A 20,687-nucleotide genomic window follows, 5' to 3' on the forward strand; every position below is an offset into this window, starting at 1 on the left:
TACCCACCCAAGCTAACTTGAGCAGCAAGGAATTAAGACGGCGGAAGAATGAGCTAGGAAGAACCAGAGGTATATTGTGAAACAGAAGGAAAAAACTATTGAGAACAACCACCTACATAATGGAGACCCTACCCAGCAGAGAACGTGGCAGACGAATCCACCACTCCACGTTGTCATCCAACGTATCGATAGCCACTCCGTAATTTACTTTAAACACTACGATATCGCACTGTGTCCATTGTCCAATATAGAGGATAGTTGGGCTCGAACGAAACAGTAGCAGGCGTCAGTGGGAATATCACGGATTTTGACCAATTAACCCTAAGCCCCGACACCACTCCGAAATGCACCACCTGATGCACCACAGAGGAGAGATGATTTTCTGGGTCACAGACGTATAGTAAGGTGTCATCTGCGTAATCAGAGACGATCAATTCATAATTTAGGAATCTGATACCTTTAAATCTAAGATATTCACGAAGTGCGCATGCCAAGGGTTTGGTAACCAACGAGTAGAGTATAGGACATAAGGGGCATCCCTGCCACGTGCCTCTGGTAATGCAGATAGGGTCCGTCACCAGATTGCCAATTTTTATTCTAGCAGTGGGCGCATTGTATAAAACCCCTACCAGTTGTAAAAAGACAGCCACCACCCCCATCCGCTGCAGAACCTGTCTCATAAATAACCAGTCCACAGAATCAAAAGCCTTTTCCATATAGAGGAATGCTGTCACTGCCTGTATATCGGGCTTAGGGCCAGATGTAGGTAAGTCATATTTACCGATTCTTAAATATCGAATTTTACCGATCCGGTATTTAAGAGTCGGTAAATATGAAGGGGGGAGATGTAGGTAATTCCAAATTGAGAATTACCGAATCGGTAGAATTCGGTATTTACCGATTCGGTAAATACCGAATCGGTATTGCCCATTGATTCCTATGGGTCATGAAGCCCATAGGAATAAATGGGCAATACCGATTCGGTATTTACCGAAATGATAAATACCGAATCGTGCAAGGGTGCAGGGGGTGTCACTTTGACACCCTCTAGCACCCTAAATCGGGACTTGTGTGCCATGTGGCACACAGACATGCCCTAAGGGCATGTCTGTGTGTCACATTGCACAGGTGTGCATGCACACATGTGCATGCACACCAGGATTCGGTATTTTACCACCCAATTGGATTGGGTGGTAAAATACTGAATCTGAAAGGCCTTTGGGACTCAGAAGAGTCCCACCTACATCTGGGTTTTACCGAATCGGTAAAATTACCGATTCGGTATTTTACAGAATCGGTAAATTTACTGATTCGGTAAATTTACCGAATCTGTAAAATGATGCCCCTACATCCCAATCACCAAATACCGGTCGGTAACGGCTTAATTCAGCCGTTACCGACCGGTATTTGGGCTCCTACATCTGGCCCTTAGTGTGTTGTATGGCCCCAAACACTCTCTGCAAGATATAGGTTCAGTTTCTACTCGGGACAAAACCAGCTTGCTCCGGTGCTACCAATAGCAGAACGAGTGGGACCAGATGAGTTGCTAAAATCTTTGCAAAAATGTTGGCATAGACATTAAGCAAAGAAAGTGGGCGAAATGAGGGGCACTCAGTCGGTGGCTTGCCAGGTTTCAAGATAGCCACAATAATTGCTTCATTCATGGATGGGGGCATAGTACCTGTAACTCAGATATCGTCAAAGAGTGTTGCTAAACGTGGGAGCAACAAGTCCAGAAATGCCTTATAGAAGGGAGGCTACCGTCAGGCCATCCGACTTCATATTCAACAATGCAAGAAGAATTACTTCTTTTTCCACAGGTCTCATAACAAATTCACAGTGTGTGTTAGTTAACTATGGGAGATTGATGTACGACAAGTACACCAATATGTCCGACTCAGAGTCGTTGCATCGAGTCCAATGACGCTCTAAGTAGTATCTACGAAACCTCCCGGCTAGCTCCTTTTCGTCTACAATGGCATGCCTGTCTTCTAATGTTATATCTGTGACTATCGTTTTCTCCCGCTGTTTTTTTGAGAAGCTGTGCTAACACGGACTCCGGCCTCTCCCCTTCACTGTAAGTGCGCGCTGTGGCATACCTCCACAGGTGTTTGACTTCTGCATCATCAGTGTCGTGGAATTCTGCCAGCTGCGCTTTAAACTCAGAAACTAGTGCATCATCGGTACCTGCCTGGAGACGGCTCTCAAATGTCTTTAGTGAACTCTGTAAATACGAAAGCCTTTTTCGGATCGATCTCAGAACCCCAGAGTGCTTGGTCATTGTGATACCAGGGATGTATACTTTTAATGTTTCCCAAACTACCTGAAAGCTATCAACTGAACCTATATTGGTAGCGAAGAAGGGTTCAATTGCCTCCGACAATTCTTCCTTAAACCCCGCGTCCAGTAGCAAATAGGGTGGAAATCTCCATTTGAAAGGGGTATGGTTTTTTGTGGGGTGTCAAGCACTATCAGCAGTGGGGCATGATCTGATAGTGTGTGGGGGTGTACCTCACAGTGCCGAACCTGATCATAAAGTCGACTAGCAGAAAACCAGTTTTCTATTCGTGTGTGAAGGTTATGGTACGCCGAGTAATGTGTGTTGCCCCCCTTGTCTAAGAACCTATTTCGCCACATGTCACATAAGTCAAGGTGCACTAACAAATCTGCAACCATTCACGCTGATGATGTAGGTGGTCTGTCAGGCCCCCCAACTTGTCTTTCCATGGGTTCAGCCCCATATTAAAATCCCCACCACAAAGCTGTTCACCCTCACCACACTTACGGACCAACTCAAGTAAGGAAGTGTAAAAAGCAGGGTTGTCGTAATTTGGGACGTAGACATTTACTAGAAGAAGCTCCACTCCCCTACCCCTACACCTAGATATCACACAGTGTACCTCCGGGTCAGTGTAAAGAGGTTCCAGTTTAAGCAAAGATCTATGGTTAACCCACGTAAGGACCCCACGCGCATGTGTGGTGAAACCTGCAGCATGTACATTGCCAAATAACCCTTGCTACATAGCATGGGCCTGTCTCGAGGCAGATGAGTCTCCTGCAAGTATGCCACCTCCACCTTGAATCTGACCAGATAGGCAAGGACCTTCCTTTACTTCCTATAGTCATTAAGGCCTCTGACGTGAGTGAGGCCAGTCATGGGGGGATGTACGGTCTGTAATCCCGTTCAAGGCATATAAACAAGTACAAAAGTAATATCATTCCACCTGGTGATAACGCAGAAAAAATACCATTCAGCAGTCTCACAACCCTTCCACCCCTCTCCCACAACGTGCATTCCCCAACTGTGCCTGGACAAGAATGCACATAATGTTTGTAAAGACGGCCACCATAGGCGCAAGCCAGCCTTTGTTTTGTTTCCCATCGGGCGCGGGTTAATGTAATTAACCAGTATATATAAATGCCGGCGTGTATCTCCATTTCTTTCTGAGCATAACAAACTGATACTAGGAGTGACAACATGACCCCCGCATCGCGGTGAACAATTTTAAGCAGACCCTCACATTAGATGTGGATATTGCCTGGAGCTAGACGGTAAGCTGCCACGAGCTAAACAACATTGATCTGTGTCTTACACCAGTTCGCTATTGCAAATATCTCTCTTTAGTCCTCAGTCCTGAAAGATAGCCATTCAGGAAACTTAACAGATTTCCGTTTAGCCTTTCAGGACGCCGGTCACTATCGCTGTCTCCAGGCAGCTGCACTGCTCCCGGCAGGGCTCGTCAACTCTAGACCACGGCCTCAGACATCGGAGCAGACCTCCCACCTCCGATCCCTAGAGCTCGCTCCACTCTGGTCGTGGGACGTCCCGAGTTCGCTGCTGTACAGTGCAAGCAGTGGTGTGTTGCAAGGTAGATAGGATACTGCAGATTCAAGATTATTGATAAATAGAACAAAGGTCACGCAGAGCTATCAAGTCAGGCGGCCATCACTGTTGCAAGCAACCTTCGCCCCCAGGAAGCACAAAGGTTAAGGGAGTGTGTCAGATGCTAGGCAGATGGAACCCAAATTGTTGCTTGTATCTCGGAACTGGAAACATTATTTATAGCTGGTGATAAGATTATGATTGTCCGGATCAATGTGAAAGGCAGAAATTCTAGACAAAAACAGAAAAAAGTAATTCTAGAGTTGAACAGATTGAAACCAGACATTCCCTGTTTACCTGAGACTTGGATACGTGGAAATGATAAATTACTATAAAAGCGGGCTGGGAAAAAATTAGTTTATGACACTTCCACCAGTACACCAATACCAGGTGCAGCAATTTTCAAAGCTCACTTCCAAATTACGCATCAAAAGTGACCTGCCATAGAGGTGGGTAATATTTACACTGTATGCAGAAACTACCATGCATAACATATGCTCCATTTATTTATGAAATATGGATGACCAAGCCGTATTTTCTGAAATACATACAGCTCTGATGGACAAACCAAGGGAATACTTAATTGTTGAACTGTATTCAATTAGCTTTATTAGATGCCTCACATGCTAATTCTAGCCATCATACGTGCAGAATAGGAAGGCAATTTATTGGCTAGTGGACCAGTATGACCTCGCAGATACATGGAGATGGGATAGTCCCACAAACGAGCCTATCCATTTTACCACCCAGTTAATCATCATTATTCTAGGATCAGTTATATTCTAATTAGTAGAATACTAGTGCCTTCAATGCATGTGCCACACCCTATCCCAGAAGATACTGAGGAAACTGGTTGTGATGGTGAAGGACCAGTAGCAAGGAAATCAATGAAAGAAAGAGTACCCGTCACCTGGATGGACATACCTTGCTGCTAATGTCTGGGAGAGAGAACTTTTGTCATTTTAATATTACAATTTAAATTCTACTGTGCCTCCTTGAACAGAACATTATGGTTGAACTGAGTTTTGAAACAGTTTTGCTACTAAACAGACTGAGACACTTTATCATGGATGTCATCATTTGCGAATTTGAACTGTGCACTTATAGGAGGCATTTAAATAGACTTTGCTATAACAATTAAGAAGAGTACCTAGGACCGAGTCTGATGAAGGAGCGTATAGTTGTAATTTAGAAGCGTAAATAGGAGATATTGTTCTACCATGGTGCTAAACAATCTATATAGGCAGACATATAAACAAGGCACTACTCTAGCAAACTCCCACTATCCGAACCCTACTGTAAGCGTACCTAGAGTGTTTAGGTGTAGAGCCAAGAATCCTCCCAAGGGGCGTTCCAATTCCGTTACCTGATGTCACAGAGTGAAGGACCAAGGAGTCTTGGTCACAAATTAGACACCACTCACAAGATGTCAGACTGCTGCGTGGTGATTTCTCAGCATGCAAGGACCCTCCGTGTCAGCAGGAGTGTCTCCTCTACTAATCTTTTGGGATGCTCCTCTTTTATAATAGAAAGCAGCATTGTGATGTACGCATAGATTAGTGATGTTATGGATATATAGATAGTCCTCCGTGGATTCGGAAAGTAATGACATTTGTACGTAGTGTGAAACTAGAACAAGTACATGATGCTCAGTGTGTTGTGATATTGTTGTGGGAAGTTATATATAAAAACAAGGTTAGCTTCAGAGAAACTAATCCAACATTGTATTGCATGCAAATATGTGCAAAAGGTCACCCGCTGAAAATGTTGTTTGTGAGGTCAATGTGAGAAATAAACTGCTTTGCTACATGGGCTTAGGCATATAACAATTTCTGTTTGCAATTTATAAGGGATATAAATGGGCACAAGTGAAGAAGAGAACCAAGAGAAAAAGAACAGATATGGAACAAGGGGACAAATAGAGCAGACACTATGATGGCAGCTGGTGGAATCCAGATGAAAATGTATGAGACCACTGAGGTTTTGAGAGGCCCATCTAAAAAGAGATTGTCATCTGGATGTGATGGCTCAAATCGCCATCAGAGGAGGGATTGGAGCAGCATAATATTGACTCCACCATTACATGTCACAGCTACACAACCTATATGTGCACTTGTTGTGAGTTCCCTATAGGGCCCACTGTAGTTCTCCCCTTTGTTAGCCTAACTGTTGGTTGTAGGCCGTGTATACTTTGCATACATCACGAAGTAACATGTTAGTTTTTGTACTACGCTATTATTTTAGAAATAGCCTGCACATGATTTTTGTTATTTGGCTGTTTTTCTGGGATTGAGTCTGCACATCTCATGCAAGGTCGAATAACACTGTGCCCTGTTTTTCTCTGTGATCCGTCACTAGACCATCTCACATATAGACATAACAAAGAGACACAGCTGCTATTTTCTAGCATGGCATTTCTAATCATGCAAGCGGAGACTTGCCATTTTGAAAATAGCGAGGACATTTCTTGCATAGGAAAGATCCTGGTTTGAGTTTGCCACTTGTTCGCAATCTGAGATACAGACCAGCTAATGGCAAATGCCAGTTATGGGACCCAACTCTAATCCCAGAGATCAGTGATATATCATTGCACTCACTTAGTGAGGTTAGGCTTAGGCAAATTTAGCATTTGCCATGGTAGGGCTTCTCATTGTGTACAGTCTACTGATAATGCTAATCACTCCACTAAGTTGCATATGTTTACTAATTGCGGCACAGTTAGTACACAACAGAGCACGATAGTTTCAATAAATATTGTAGACTTTCCTCGTGTCTCTTGGTTGTTTATTATGGACATGTGGGAGTGAAAGAACAAAAGGTAATGACCTGTTACTGCGGTTCCTTGAGAGGAATAGAGTTTTGTGTTCTGTGGTGCCAACTTACCTGTTGCTATGGGAAGGTTAGGAGTGCAGGTAAAGCCCTATGAACACGTCGGGATATGGCTCTATAGGTACTGATGTGGTATGGTGACTCAGTCCCTACATACTGATGCTCTGTGATCCCAAGCATAGTTCTGTTTCCAAAGCAAAATCCCTGCAACACACTTAGCACTGCATACTCCTGAGTTATAACGTTAATAATGCAAAGTGTTACCATTGAACTTAGTACTGAAGTGCATTCACTGTAGAACTGTAGAACTGAGAATCATATACACTGTGTCCTTTCACATTATTAAAATGACAGGTACTCCTTAGACACTTGATAAGAACCATCCTCACATTATTAAAATGTATTTACGCTAGAAATGCGAATTATTTATTTAAACGTATGTAGTAATGTTTTCACATTGGTATTATAATGTATTCGTGCATTCAAAATTATTTCAAATATTTTCAAATGTAACATGAATCTAATTCTGAATCTCATGTACTGACATTTATTATTTCATTTGTAGTTGTATGCACATAAAACTATTAAATATGCACCAATGAGTTTATAGGTTAAGTTAGAATGAATTGGCCTGCATTTTGTTCTTCATATGCAGATAAGTTTACATGGGAATGTAACCCTGTATTAGCGATAGAGCGCCTGAGAAGAAGACATTGACAAGGAACATGGTGAACCAGAGCGTTAACGTACACATTTTGTTCCACAATGTTGCAAGAAGCTCCCAAACCGCATCCCATTCTCAGGGTGGTGATGGGAGAGTTTGGTAATGTATCAGCTTCAGTATGAGAATGGACAGGACAATGGAGCTATTGATGGTATGATCAATGGGTGTTACCCTAATATTCTTGTGGTATTAAGTAGTGTTCTCATAGGTTGAGGTTGTACACTTTTCCTTGGACTTTGAGAGGTACAGACCTCTATGCTTGCCCCTTTGAAGCTTTGCTCAATCAATAAATCAATCAGATTTCTTATAAGGCACGACTATTCACACATGAGGGTCTCATGGTGCTGAGTGTTGGAGGGTGGATCTGCGGTTTAGTCAAAGAGCCAGGTCTTGAGGTTCTTCCTGAATGGCGACAGCTATAGTGATTGCCTGAGGTACAGAGGCAAGGACTTCCAGGTCTTCACAGTGATGTAGGAGAAGGATCTTCCTTCAACCTGGATTTTGAGGATCTGTGGGATGGTGGCCAGAGCCAGTTGGGCGAAGCAGAGATGTCTGGTGGGAGTGTAGAAGGAGAGGCGGTGGTTGAGATATGCAGGTCTGGCATTGTGGAGGGCTTTGTAGGTGTGCATGAGGAGCTTGAAGGTATTTCTTTTGTTTATGAGTAGCCAGTGAAGTTCTTTCAGGTGGCCAGTGATGTGGCTGCAGCGTGGAAGGTTCAGGATGAGTCATGTAGAAGCATTCTGGATGTTCTGCAGTTTCTTTTGGAGTTTCTGGGAGGTGTTTGTGTAGAGTGCATTGCCATAGTTGAGTCTGCTGCTGACAAGCACATGGGTGACCATTATCCTGGATTCGGTAGGGATCCACTTGAAGATATAACAAAACAGCGTTGATTTGGCGGTTTATTGAGAGCATGGAGTTCAGGATGACGCCGAGGTTTTGTGCATGGCCCATGGATGTGAGGGGATACGAGTGCTGCGGGCCACCAGGAGTCATCCCAGGTGGAGGGGGTGGAGCCCAGGATGAGGACTTCGGTCTTGTCTGAGTTAAGCTGGAGGCAGCTGTCCTTCATCATCCAGGTGGACACTGCCTTCATCCCATTGTGGAAGTTGCTCTTGGTGGCTGTGGGCATGCCTGTGAGGGACCGATTCAGCTGGGTGTCATTGGCGTAGAAGACAATGTTGAGATTGTGGCTTCTAATGATGACTGCAAGCAGGTTCATGTAGTTGTTGAAGGGGGTGGGGCACATGGTGGATCTCTGCGGAACTCAGCAACTGCTCTATGTGGGTTCCTGCCTTGTACATAAACCGGCTGTCTTCACATCCTCCTAGTCCCACCTGTCAGTCCCTGTTCTGCCAAGGCTGGTGCCGTTTGGGCAGAGGGACGTTGTTCACTTGAAAAGGTGAATACCACCAGGCGGGAAGGTTAGCGCTCTTGTGGCCACCATACCACCCTTTCCCTCCCACCAGGCCTGCCTATTTAGGGCAGGAAAGGGCATAGAAGCCTAGCAAAGTGTTAGATCTTTCTAGAGCTCAGAAATACCAGGTAAGGTAAAAAATAACTGTTCCTTTAAAGTGGGACAGAAGCCATGCACAAAATTATTTTCATTATAGCTCAAAGTAAATTTTGAATTCTTTCTCAGAAAAGTGTTTTTAAATTGCTGGGAAATTGTTTTAATATTGTACCATACCTTGTACAGGAACCAGGTCTCTTCACATCCTAGCGGAGGGACATTTCTCACTTGACAGGAAGTGAATACCACCAGACGGGGAGAATAGTGTTCTAATGGCCACCTTCTCACCCAATCACTCGCAACAGGCCTGCCTATTTATAGCAGGAAAGAGGATAGACACGCAGAGCGCAGTGCCAGTGCCGCACCAAAGGCAAGCCCATCTGCACCTGGCCCGCCAGCCTCCAGAATCCCTGCACAATTTCTTTTTTTTTCACTTTTCTCCAACGGTGACCTAAGAATCACTGATCAGCTCTTAAACAATGGTACTACACTTTTATTCAAGTAGGAAACTCAAACTAATAAAAGAGCACAACAAATTAAAAGTTAGGTGCAACACCGAACATTCACCCAATCTCCCCCCAAACTGTGAATTACCATTTAACTGCAGCCAATGTAAGTTTATCCTTTCCCAATGGCCATCAGAAATCAGTGCTGACGGAACGAAGAAAGAGAAACAGAACAAAGATATAGTGGGGCTTTATTTCAATGCACGATCCATCCCTAAACATGCATTAGAGGTATGGAGTTTACTAGATGCAGAAAAACCTGGCATCTGTCTCATAACTGAGACCTGGATACAAGCCACAGCCACTCCTGACGTAGCAATGGGATTTCCCCAAAGAATATAAATTGATAAGACTAGACTAAGACACATAAAAAGACGGGGCATCCTCACCATAGCATATAGCGAAAGACTAACGATCAGCACAGAGAAACTATTCACAGCTAACTGGATCAAGCTGTGTATTTTCAGAATAAATCAATTAAACAGGTGATCATGGAGAGGTGCTCTTGTCTATTTTACCCCCAGGGCCCAAGACTAACGTTAGCAGTAAATTTACAGAACTTATTGACCCACACATACTGGCTGCAGAAAACTTTCTACTCATAGGAGACTTTAACAATCGTGCAGATTTGTCTTTAGGCGGTAATACAGGCAATTAATCACTAATCTTAACAACCTAGGGCTGGTTCAGAGGGTGATCGGACCCTTGTACATGGCAGGGCACACCTTAAAGCTCCTGCTCACCAATAATTCAAAATCAGGGTGATCCCGCACGTCCCATTGATCTGGTCAATTCACAGTCTACTAAAGTTCCACCTATAAGTATCTCCAACCTGCAAAAGCACCTTATCTAGTCAGAATTAAATTAGATCCTGCAGAAAAGTAAACAAAGTTTACTTCCTCTCACACTGTAGTTCACCTATACTATCTGGCCATCAGGACATCTACAAACATTAGACACTTTCAAGAAATCAATCATATTATCTTAAACAAAATAGCCCCAGTAACAAAAAAACTATTGTAAAGTCAATCACAAAGTGAAAACCTCACCTTAGTTGAGTTACTACCTAAAAAAAGAAAAAACAGCAAATAGGAAAGACGAACGCAATTGGAGAGTAACAAAAACCATGGAGGACAGTCAAGCCTATAAAAGAAAGCACAGGCAATATTTAAAAAACATCACAAAAAAAACAGGAAAGCACATATTATAAATACAATTGAAACTGCAGCTAATTCTCATACAGAATTATATAAAATTGTAAAAGAATTTACAAACCCTACATATTGTCAGACTACCATTCCAGCCTCACAAGACAAGGGAGAGAAACTCTTTATCACTTTTAAGGAAAAAATATATAAAATATATAACACTTTCCCCAAAAGCATAGCAGAAGAAGTACATTTAGGTGATGACAATAAGGAAATCAGCTGCTCAGCAAAACTAGATGAGTTCACCACATTAACCAAGAAGGAGGTTAGAATAACTTTAAATAAGATTAGGTCAGGATCGCTAGAAGACCTAGCTCCACCCTATATCTTGGCTGCCCTATCCCCGGTTCTCCTTAAATACCTCACAGACCTCCTTTTTTTTATTTTAAATATCTTTATTAGATTTTATACAAAAAAAGACAAGACAACACAACATATATAACAACACCCTCCCCCCCCCCCCCCCCTCCGGTCGGGCAGGTTGTATATGGAACAAAAGGAAACCATAAAGCATATATGTAATAAAAGTAAAATGTAAACTAAAGCATTATCAGATAATCATTCAAAAACGGATGAACTTCAGGTTACAAAGGTATACGTGACAGTTAAATCATTACAACCAGATTGTTACCATATATGTAATTGAGATTGAGACCATTCTATTAAAGGTGACCAGATTCTTAACCCTTTGGTCCTACCCTTCCTACCTTTTGTTTTATATATTGCTATTTCTAGATTAAAGATGGCTAACATTCTTGAAAACCACTGTTGATACAAGGGGGCAAAGGGATCTAGCCAGGCTGATGCTATGCAAATTCTTAGTACTGTCATCGAGATAAAAATCAATTAATGACCAAAATTCTGGTTGGTACGATTTGTTACGCCCAGAACAACTGTTTGATCAGATAGGGTAACCACTATTTTGAGAATCGATGACAGGAAATGTTACATTTTTGACTTAAGAGGAGTTAAACCGGGACAGGATGAGAAGATGTGTACACAATCCGCATTTGGTAAATTACATCGAAAACAGCATGTACCTCTCCCACTGCCCCATTTAGCAATTTTGTCCGGAGTATAATACATAAAGAAATATATTTTATAAAATTGTGTTTGCAGTTTCGTCGACATAAGAACAGTTTGCGAAAGGCCATATGCATAATGAAATTCTTCTGTGGGAATAGTGATTTTACTTTGCCATTTCTGAGTGATTTTCTGCATATCATCTGTAATATGCATCAATAACAGCTGATTTAACCCCCCAATCCTGAGTTTTTTCTGAGAGTTGCTTAGAATGTCGGCTATGGCGTTTTTAATCAGGGTGCCCTCTCCCTCTATACGTCGTGAAAGAAAATCTCTTATTTGGAGATATTTGAAGAAGTCTCTCCATTCCAAATGATACTTATCTTTCAAAAATTCAAAAGAATGTAGCCCCTCTGAGGAAAAAAAACACCCTATATCAGAAATTCCGGCTGTATTCCACCTATTTATGTAGGTATCTTTAAATATTTCTGGTAAGGAGGGATTATTTTGTATGGGGGTGTAGAAAGATAAGCGTCCCAAACCTATCATTTTCCTCACAGATTTCCAAACCTTGAAGGTTCCTATGAGTGGTTTTAATCTCACTTTTTTATGGTAGCTATCGAAGAGATATCTCCACAGATAGCCAGTGCTTCTATCGCCCAGTATTATTTGGTGGATTGAAGGGGCATCATTATTCGCATCTGTCCCTGTCCCATCAAGATGAAAGAGTTCATGACTATATAACAAAACTGTTGCCCAGTAATATAACTTAAGATTTGGAAGGGCTAATCCTCCTCTTTCTTTGGGAAGTGTCAGCAGTTTATAGGCGCGGCGGGGCTGTGTGTACGACCAGACAAAGTTCGTGAAAATACGCTCCATTTTTTTAAACCACTGGTCTGAAATTTCTAGATTAATGGCTCTAAATATGTACAAGAGTTTTGGAAAGTAGACCATTTTTAATGCATTCACCCGTCCTATCAAAGAGAGATGTAAATTATTAATACGTCGGAGATCTTTTTGTATTTTATTTAGTGAGGGTTTTAGGTTCAGGTTGGCTATCTTCCCTAATTCAGATGTAACAGTGACCCCTAGATAAGTAGCTGATTCTGTTATGCGTGGATCTGCCATATCACATTTGTTATTGATAATTATTTGGGGTTTCCCTTGATTCAGGGCATATCCTGAAACTTTTCCGAATCTTACAGCCTCCAGCTCAATAGTAGGCATAGCCAAGTTTGGATTAGCAGTGACAATGGCGATATCATCGGCATATGCAAGAGTCTTTGTTGAATATCCATGTGTCGAGATAGCAGTTATATTCCTATTATATTCCAATCTCCTAATAAACGGATCAATGTAAATAGCGAACAGCAACGGGGAACACGGGCATTCCTGCCTAGTTCCTCTCGAGATTTTTAGTTCTTTAGAGATACAGCCGTTGATCATCACCATAGCCCGAGGACTAATGTAGAGTTTTTGAATTGCCTGTATGAAAACATGCTTGAATCCGACCCGGGACATAGCCTGCCAGAGGAATGACCAGGAGACCCTGTCAAAAGCCTTCTCGGCGTTGAGTAGTATTAACGCCATTGGGTCTCCTGTCACCTGGGTATTGTCAAATAAGCTGATTACCCTCCGTGTGTGATTGGTAGTGTCTCTCCCGGGGATAAAGCCATGCTGAAATTTAGATATAACCTTATGTATAATTAATGAGATACGATTAGCGAGCAGTTTAGAGTAGATTTTGGAGTCTTCATTTATTAACGTAATGGGACGATAAGAGCCCAACTGGTCCGGGGGTTTGTTTTTCTTGGGGAATATAACAATTTTTGCCCTTGACCAGGAGTAAGGGGGTTGCCCTCCTCTAAATAAATGTAGGCATAAGTTTAACAATATTTCTTGAAGCTGATACATGAATACTATATAAGATTCCAATCGAATAGCATCTAATCCAGTTGCCTTCCCACGGGAGAGATCTGTTACTGTTTTTACTACTTCCTCTATGTCCGGGGCCTTTTCCAAGCTTTCCTGGTCTTCTGTGTTAAGTTTGTTGCAAGTATCTGTATCTAAATATTCAGTAATTTTCTCTTGATCTATTTCTCCCTCTTTTGTATATAAAGAACTATAAAAGCGCCAAAAAGCTTCCCTAATCTTCTCTGAGTCGGATACTCTGCCATCTATAGGGTCCTGGATATCCTGTATAATATTCTGTGAGGTCTGCTGTCTCATCCTGATGGCTAATTGCTGACCAACTGATTCGCTAACCTCATATATTTTTTCACGGTGAACAGTAGCGTTTTTAACTGCTTTGATGGTATATACATTTGTGATTGCTGCTTTGGCTTTAGCAACCTGAATTTGAGCATTAGTTATCTCTTCTGTGGTAAAAGAGCCTCTTGTTACCCTTATAAGATCTTCTTCCACCCCCTTTAAAGTTTCTTGTAACAATTTTAATGATTCTCTTGCACACTTGTTAGTCCTGAGTAAGTATTGTATTGTTTCTCCCCTAATTCATGCTTTTAGGGCATCCCAAACAAAATCTACCATTGTGCTCCCGGTATTCACCGCTAAGAAGTTAGGTATCCAGCTTCTCATGTGGTTACAATATTCATTCTCAAGGAGAAGAGATCTCTCAAATGTCCAGGTTTGTGGTGTCTGTGTCAAAGATGTTATCTCAACTGTGAGTAGTAAAGGATTATGATCCAACATGATACGGGGTAGTTTTTCTAATTTAGAGGAGGTTTTCAATGAACTAGAGATTGAAAAGTAATCCAGCCTGACATGTGTATGATGCGGATTTGAATAAAATGTGTACCCTGGATCATTAGGGTTACTGTTCGAGGTCTGCCACGCATCCACTAACCCGTGGGTGATACATAATTCTTTGATTGTCATAAACACCTTTGATTTTCGTCCACGGTAATGCCAGTCATCTTTTATTGACCAGTCATGTGAAAGATTTATATTAAGATCTCCACAGATTATAACAGGTAACGGCCAATTAGTGAGTTCATTAGAGACATTATTAATTACCGAGGGGGTCATCGCTATTATTCCCATAAATTGAGCAGATGGTCATTGGTAAAGATTGCCCTGTGTGCGGTTCTGAGATCACCCACCTGCCTAATTTATTCAATTTTGTTCTGATAAAATTATACCCTCTACCTTTGGCTAGCAGTGCTACCCCTCTAGCCCGAATACCCTGTGTAGTTGTGCCGACCTCACAGACCTCCTAGAGTATGTCTTTAAACCTGGAAACAACTTTTCTAACAAAATGGAAATCAGCAAGGGTCAAACCAATACTTAAAAAATCAACTCCAGATCATAACGTACTAGGTCATTTCTGACTTATCTCCTTGCTTCCTTATTTTGGGAAATCAAAGGAATTACTGGTCAACAGACAACGCACTGCTTATTTAGAAAGCAGTCAACTATTCGGCCCCTCCCAGTCAGGCTTTCAGGCAGGACACAGCACGGAAACTGCTTTTGTAGAAGTAGTAGACAAAATTAGACTTTCACTAAACAAGGGACAGGCAGCAATGCTGGTCTTATTAGATTTTATCAGCTGCTTTCTGCACAATTTCTCTTACATTCTTAATACAAAGGCTACAGGAGATTGAGGTCACAGGAAAAGCCCCCAACTGGTTGGGGAACTACCTGAAAAGACAGACAATTTCAGTTCAACTAGAATCCTATATCTCTTGCAATAAAGCCATTGAGTGCCTCAGGGGTCTGCACTAAGTCCCATGCTGTTTATTATATACATTGCCCCACTCGCAAGAGTAATCAGATCATATGGATTTGATGTTGTTTCGTAAGCAGATGACACTCAACTGGTATTAACAATGGCACCCAATCCAGCTGACACTAAAATCAGAGTCAAAAGCAGTATGAATCATATTACCAACTGGATGCAAACAAACTGTTTAAGACTTAATTAAAGCAAGAAGGAGGTTATATTATTTGGGAAAATACAGAAATACTGGTCAGATGACTCGTGGCTGACTAGTCTTGGCCCTTGCCCCTCCCCCAAAACAACAATATGAAACCTAGACATAATAATCGAAAAAAATACTGTTGATGAAGAACCAGGCAACCCATATTCTGGGTACCTGTTAGAGAACCATGCGTATGCTACAAAAATGTTTCCAATGGATCCCACTGCAGCCCGGGAAAGCCCTGGTAGAGGGACTGGTCATAAGTCACCTGGATTTGGGAAATCCGTGGAGGCATGGACAATGGGTGTGCAGGCGGGGGGAGGGCAAAGGCATGGACAACGGGAGTGCGGGCAGGGGAGAAGAGAGAAGGGGGCAAGAAGGCACGGTCCATGGGAGTGCGGGTGGGGAGGGGGTGGTGTAGTGTAGTTCCTATTTTCCCAATAGGCTCTACGCATTGGAATAACAAATCCTATAGATGTGACGTAGGTCTTATGTCTACTAGGTCTCTATCGAATATATTAGACTTAATTGTGTCAGCTAGCTCAGAGGTCACTAGAAACTTTATCGAATAAACAAGAAGGGATTAATGTCTGACAACTGTATTAACATGACAACTTTGTTTCCCAAAGAATATCGTGGAAACAATAGATAGATATTTTACTCAGTCAATCGTGCATGCTTCGTTTCATCAGAGGTGCAGAGAAATAGAGAGACGGGCGTTTTCAATAAAAGTATTTATTGAACAGTCTTCTTTCTCATGCAAGTAAAGTGAACTGCTACAATCATTATACTGGTTGCAAAGTATAATGCGTACAGTAAGAAGAGTATTATAAAATAATACTGTAAAAGCATTGTGTGGTTTCTAGACCATAGATAAATACATACATAAATAACAAAGCTAAAAAGTACTAAACTGGTGCTCCTAAAATACGCCTACCCCTATGTACTTAACCTAAGTCTAGTACGAGAGAAGTAGTAAGTGAGGTGTAGCATAGGTTTAGTTTTCTTTGCCAAGAATCTATTCAAGATTTCGCTTAGGGTCTAATCAGCTCCGTACCTTTGTTTTAGAATGAAGGAGGTCTGTTATCTCTGTCTCGGGACTCGATTTCCCAGCACCCTGCGAGGGGAGCTTGGAAACACTAGAGCTGGATTCTCAGCGAGAGAAAAGCAGCCTCTTGATCAGTGCGTCAACTGGAGGGTCGGCTTCCTTTGGCACTTGCTGTAGTGAGCTGCGTCGGGCAAGTAGGTAGTCGAGCTGTTCCGAACCACAGTGTGTTTGCTAGGGCAAGTGGAGGCATATTTATACCCTGAGGGTGCCTAGTTTGACGTAAAGTCTGGCATAATAACGTCACCAAAGAACATAAAGTGACTGGTAGTTCTTTGAAAACGCCATGATTTCTAGGACAAATCAATATTAAAGTTAGGGGATGTCCCTGACTGCTGAAGCCGAGTTTTCCAAGAAATCGTTGTGGCTTTTTGGAACTAGTGGAATTAGCCATGCCTGTATTTGGACTCGTTTGGTTATGTCTAAATATGGGTATGATTTCTATGTCTGTATAAGGGCAATGTGAATTATACCTACATAAGGGCATGAATCAGTAAATTTCGCTCGGATCCTAAAACGCCATACAACAGTGGAAAGGCACGGATAAAATAGCGCTCACAGACTAAATTACACACACCGTACTGTGTAACACTAGAAGTAAAGGGGCCTGTAGCCATGGAAGGGTACAAATGACGACATGGCCATAATAAGGAGGGACTAAAAAGCCTCATAATCAATCAGAAGACAGCCTTTACGAAGGACAAAGACCCAAGCCAATGAAAATATTGGTGAGGCAGTGAGCATGGCTTCCCTCATGTAGTGAACTACAGCATATCTTCACCAGACCTGTGCTTGCACGCTGACTCTAGGCTCGACCTAAAAAGGGCTTAAAACCTAGATGTTTGAAAGTACCTCTTACTCTGTGACAACAATTCTTCTAACATTTTAGTCATCAGCAACATAAGACCCTGACAGAGTGATATGTCTGACAGCTCTATAAAGGTCCATACCTTAACATACCATAACAAGTTTACATCTTTCAGTCACTTATTTACAGAGGTCACCACTTTTTTGCATCCCACTTAAAGCCCTGGTATCCAAGCAATCTGTCAACTAGTGAATTTAAGACAGAGCACAGCCAAATGATGTTCTCTGAAAGTTGCAGCTTCTATCTCGTAGAAGTAGCATCTGGACCCTTTTCACTAGATATACTCTTACTGCTGTGAGACATACACGTAATCTGAACACTAACTATAATTGTTTGCAACATAAAACTTATTGAATGTTCATGAACTATTTAGTGAATGCTTCCAATAACAAAATATTTGTTTTTCTCAATAGGCAACAGATGAGCCAGCACAGTCACCACATGATGAAGGAGACATCTTTGATACATACTCTGAAGTAATTTTTTTCATTTTTATTTCCTCTGCTACTCATTACAATTTCATTTCATATGCTGATCTTTACCATTTGTTTTCCCAGATGTTTTCTCCAGCACAGTTCAGGCAGCAGACCGAAGAAGTATGTGCAGCTATTGATGAAGTCCTACAAGATCCTCTCCCCTTGGTAAGGCAATATATGAGGGAAATCTGACATTTTGCTGCTCACTGTTCTCTCTTTAACTATTAATATTTGTTACCTTTCTGTCTGCCCCATTTTAGCATCATAAAACTGCTCCTCCTTCCCCAAAGTTGTTGATTCATTCTGATGACAAACAGGTATGTGACTCAACGCATCTGACTACTTAATGTATAGACAAACATATTATGTATTATCTTTACGGAGGACTTAAATTCAGCATGACGTTATTTGTTCTTTGGTAAAGCGCTATGTTACCTCATGATATGACTATATATATATATATATATATATATATATATATATATATATATATATATATATATATATATATATATACACATATATGTGTGTGTATATATCACGCTCCACGTATTCCTCTGTTCCTCAAAAAGACACAGCACTCACGGTGGAGAGTCGTAGATTTTATTTTTGACTCTTCAAAATCTACGACTCTCCCCCGTGAGTGCTGTGTCTTTTTGAGGAACAGAGGAAATCCTGGATCCAATTCATATGGTAAATCGTAAATACTAGCAAAAAAACATATAAATATGCTTTAAGATCAAGTATATAAATTACGATAAAATATTTCCATATAAAACACACAATATAGTTAAAACTGTTAAAATCGGGGGGCGTGTCCAAGATGGCGGACGAGTAGGATCTTCCTGCTTGCTGCTCCTGCCCGTGACCGAGGCCTTCTATGCACAGCTTTGCCTAGAGTGTCCCCCTCAGCAAATAAAGTCACGGGAACACTCTGTGACCCTTACCTAATCACGAACCAGCAGGTGGATGGGAGGACATCTGGGTTTAGCGCCCGAGTTCCGAGGCGGCCGCGACGAGGCTGTCCGGCGCTCCTGGCATTGACGACGTTTGTCGGAAAGTGGTGGCGGAGGGTGCTGCGGTCGCTCCGTGCAGCCCTATTGAGCCCAGATTGAAGTGCGGCTGCTGGAGCCCTGCTGCGGGGACCTCGCAGAGGAGATCCTGTGGAGTCGTCATGCCGGCGGTGTGTCCCGGTGGTTTGACAAGATGGCGGCCCCCATCTCCGTCTGAGGAACAGCAACGCCGGCGGGGGCAGAAAGTGGAGTGCAGCGCGGAGTAGAAGGCGCCGCGGTGACTGGAAACCGCCCCGGTGAGTCTTGGTGGCCCAGAAGGGGTTGCCATTGCCCGGGGTCGGAATCCGAGCTGCTGATGTGCTGAGACCCAATCTACACTAAGATGGCAGCCGGGTGCTAGGCTGTTGGAGTGCTGTGGTGCCTGTTTGCAGATGGTGTGTCTGGGATGTGCAGGGCTTTTGCTCGACTGCAGAGCTGGTGGCTGCTCCCCTGGTAGGTGACCCAGCGGAGTGCGGGGGATAGACCCGGCCGACGCAAGGAGGAGGGCCAAGGAGCAGATGGGCCCGACACCACTGGAGAGGTGGAGAGAGCTTGGTGGAGACTGAGGGGCCAGGTGCAGATGGACCTGCCAGCGCGTAGCTACTAGCCACTGCGGTGAGGTGCTAGCGATAGCAGTGTGGGGCTCGTGTCCTGAGCCTAGCTTGTCGCCAAGGGAGATGGCACGGTCAGGTGTTGAGTGCCTGGCAGGGGCGTGAGGAGCCAGGTGAGGAGATTGACTGAGACCCGTGACGCGGGAGAGGTGGAGCGGTGCCCTTGTGCTCTCCCTAGGAGAACAGCTGGCTTCTCCCCAGCCAGCTAGCGTGACTGATTGGTTGATTGGTGGCATAACACCCGGAGCATCGGTGCAGCCTGGGAGCTTTCCTAGATCAGGGGGTTGCTACACAACGGGGTGGTCATAGCAGATAACCGGCTGCCCTCTCAGAGAGCCCGAACGGTATTTTCGAGCTCCAGATGTTGGACTAGGGGCTTAGCTACATCCAGGCTGCTATCCTGCACACCCACATCCTGTTCTGTGCCTGGCCAACATTGGGAGAGCTCTTCTTCCGTCTTCCCAGGACTGCCACTACTACCTGCGACATAGCTGGTCAGTGGTGCATAAGTGAGAGCACTGCTACTCTCCCCATGACATTGGCTTAGTGCGGTGCGGGAGTACCACCCAAGGGTTCCTGGAATTACTTTGTCCCCTCTTAGCTGTCGCACCCGCATGGCGAACTCCAGGAATTGGAAGGACAAGACTGTTAAGGATCTATTTTTCAAATCTGCCATGGGAGGGGTAGACGCTCCATCGCGAACCGCCGAGGCAGCTGACAAGCAGGCTCCGGCGGAGACCGACGGTCCAGTCACGCGCTCGATCTTGGAGTCACTCTTCGCAGGCCTCACCAAGGAGTTCCACGCCATGAAAAGGGATCTCTCGTCGGAGATCTGAGAGATGTGTAGGGATCTGGACTCAGTGGGTGGAAGGGTGGATGACCTCGAGAACCAGACCGCAGCCAGATATGAAGAACTGACTCAGCTTCAGCAAGAGGTGCTGCGCCTCCATGAGC

The 20,687-nt window shown here is 43.2% G+C and overlaps 1 protein-coding gene across 5 annotated transcripts in view; it reads left to right on the top strand.

The window, feature by feature from the left end:
- MLIP (muscular LMNA interacting protein) overlaps positions 1 to 20,687 on the top strand; it is a 1,527,370-nt gene that overhangs the window by 1,143,256 nt on the left and 363,427 nt on the right. For all 5 annotated transcript variants that reach the window (XM_086926435.1, XM_086926437.1, XM_086926436.1 and 2 more), the window contains 3 exons: positions 18,008 to 18,070; positions 18,152 to 18,235; positions 18,331 to 18,387. In XM_086926435.1, the coding sequence (XP_086782561.1) occupies positions 18,008 to 18,070; positions 18,152 to 18,235; positions 18,331 to 18,387 (204 nt within the window). The remainder of the gene's footprint in view (positions 1 to 18,007; positions 18,071 to 18,151; positions 18,236 to 18,330; positions 18,388 to 20,687) is intronic.

Source organism: Lissotriton vulgaris, chromosome 6 (assembly GCF_964263255.1).
Source record: "Lissotriton vulgaris chromosome 6, aLisVul1.2, whole genome shotgun sequence".
Classification (NCBI taxonomy): domain Eukaryota; kingdom Metazoa; phylum Chordata; class Amphibia; order Caudata; family Salamandridae; genus Lissotriton; species Lissotriton vulgaris.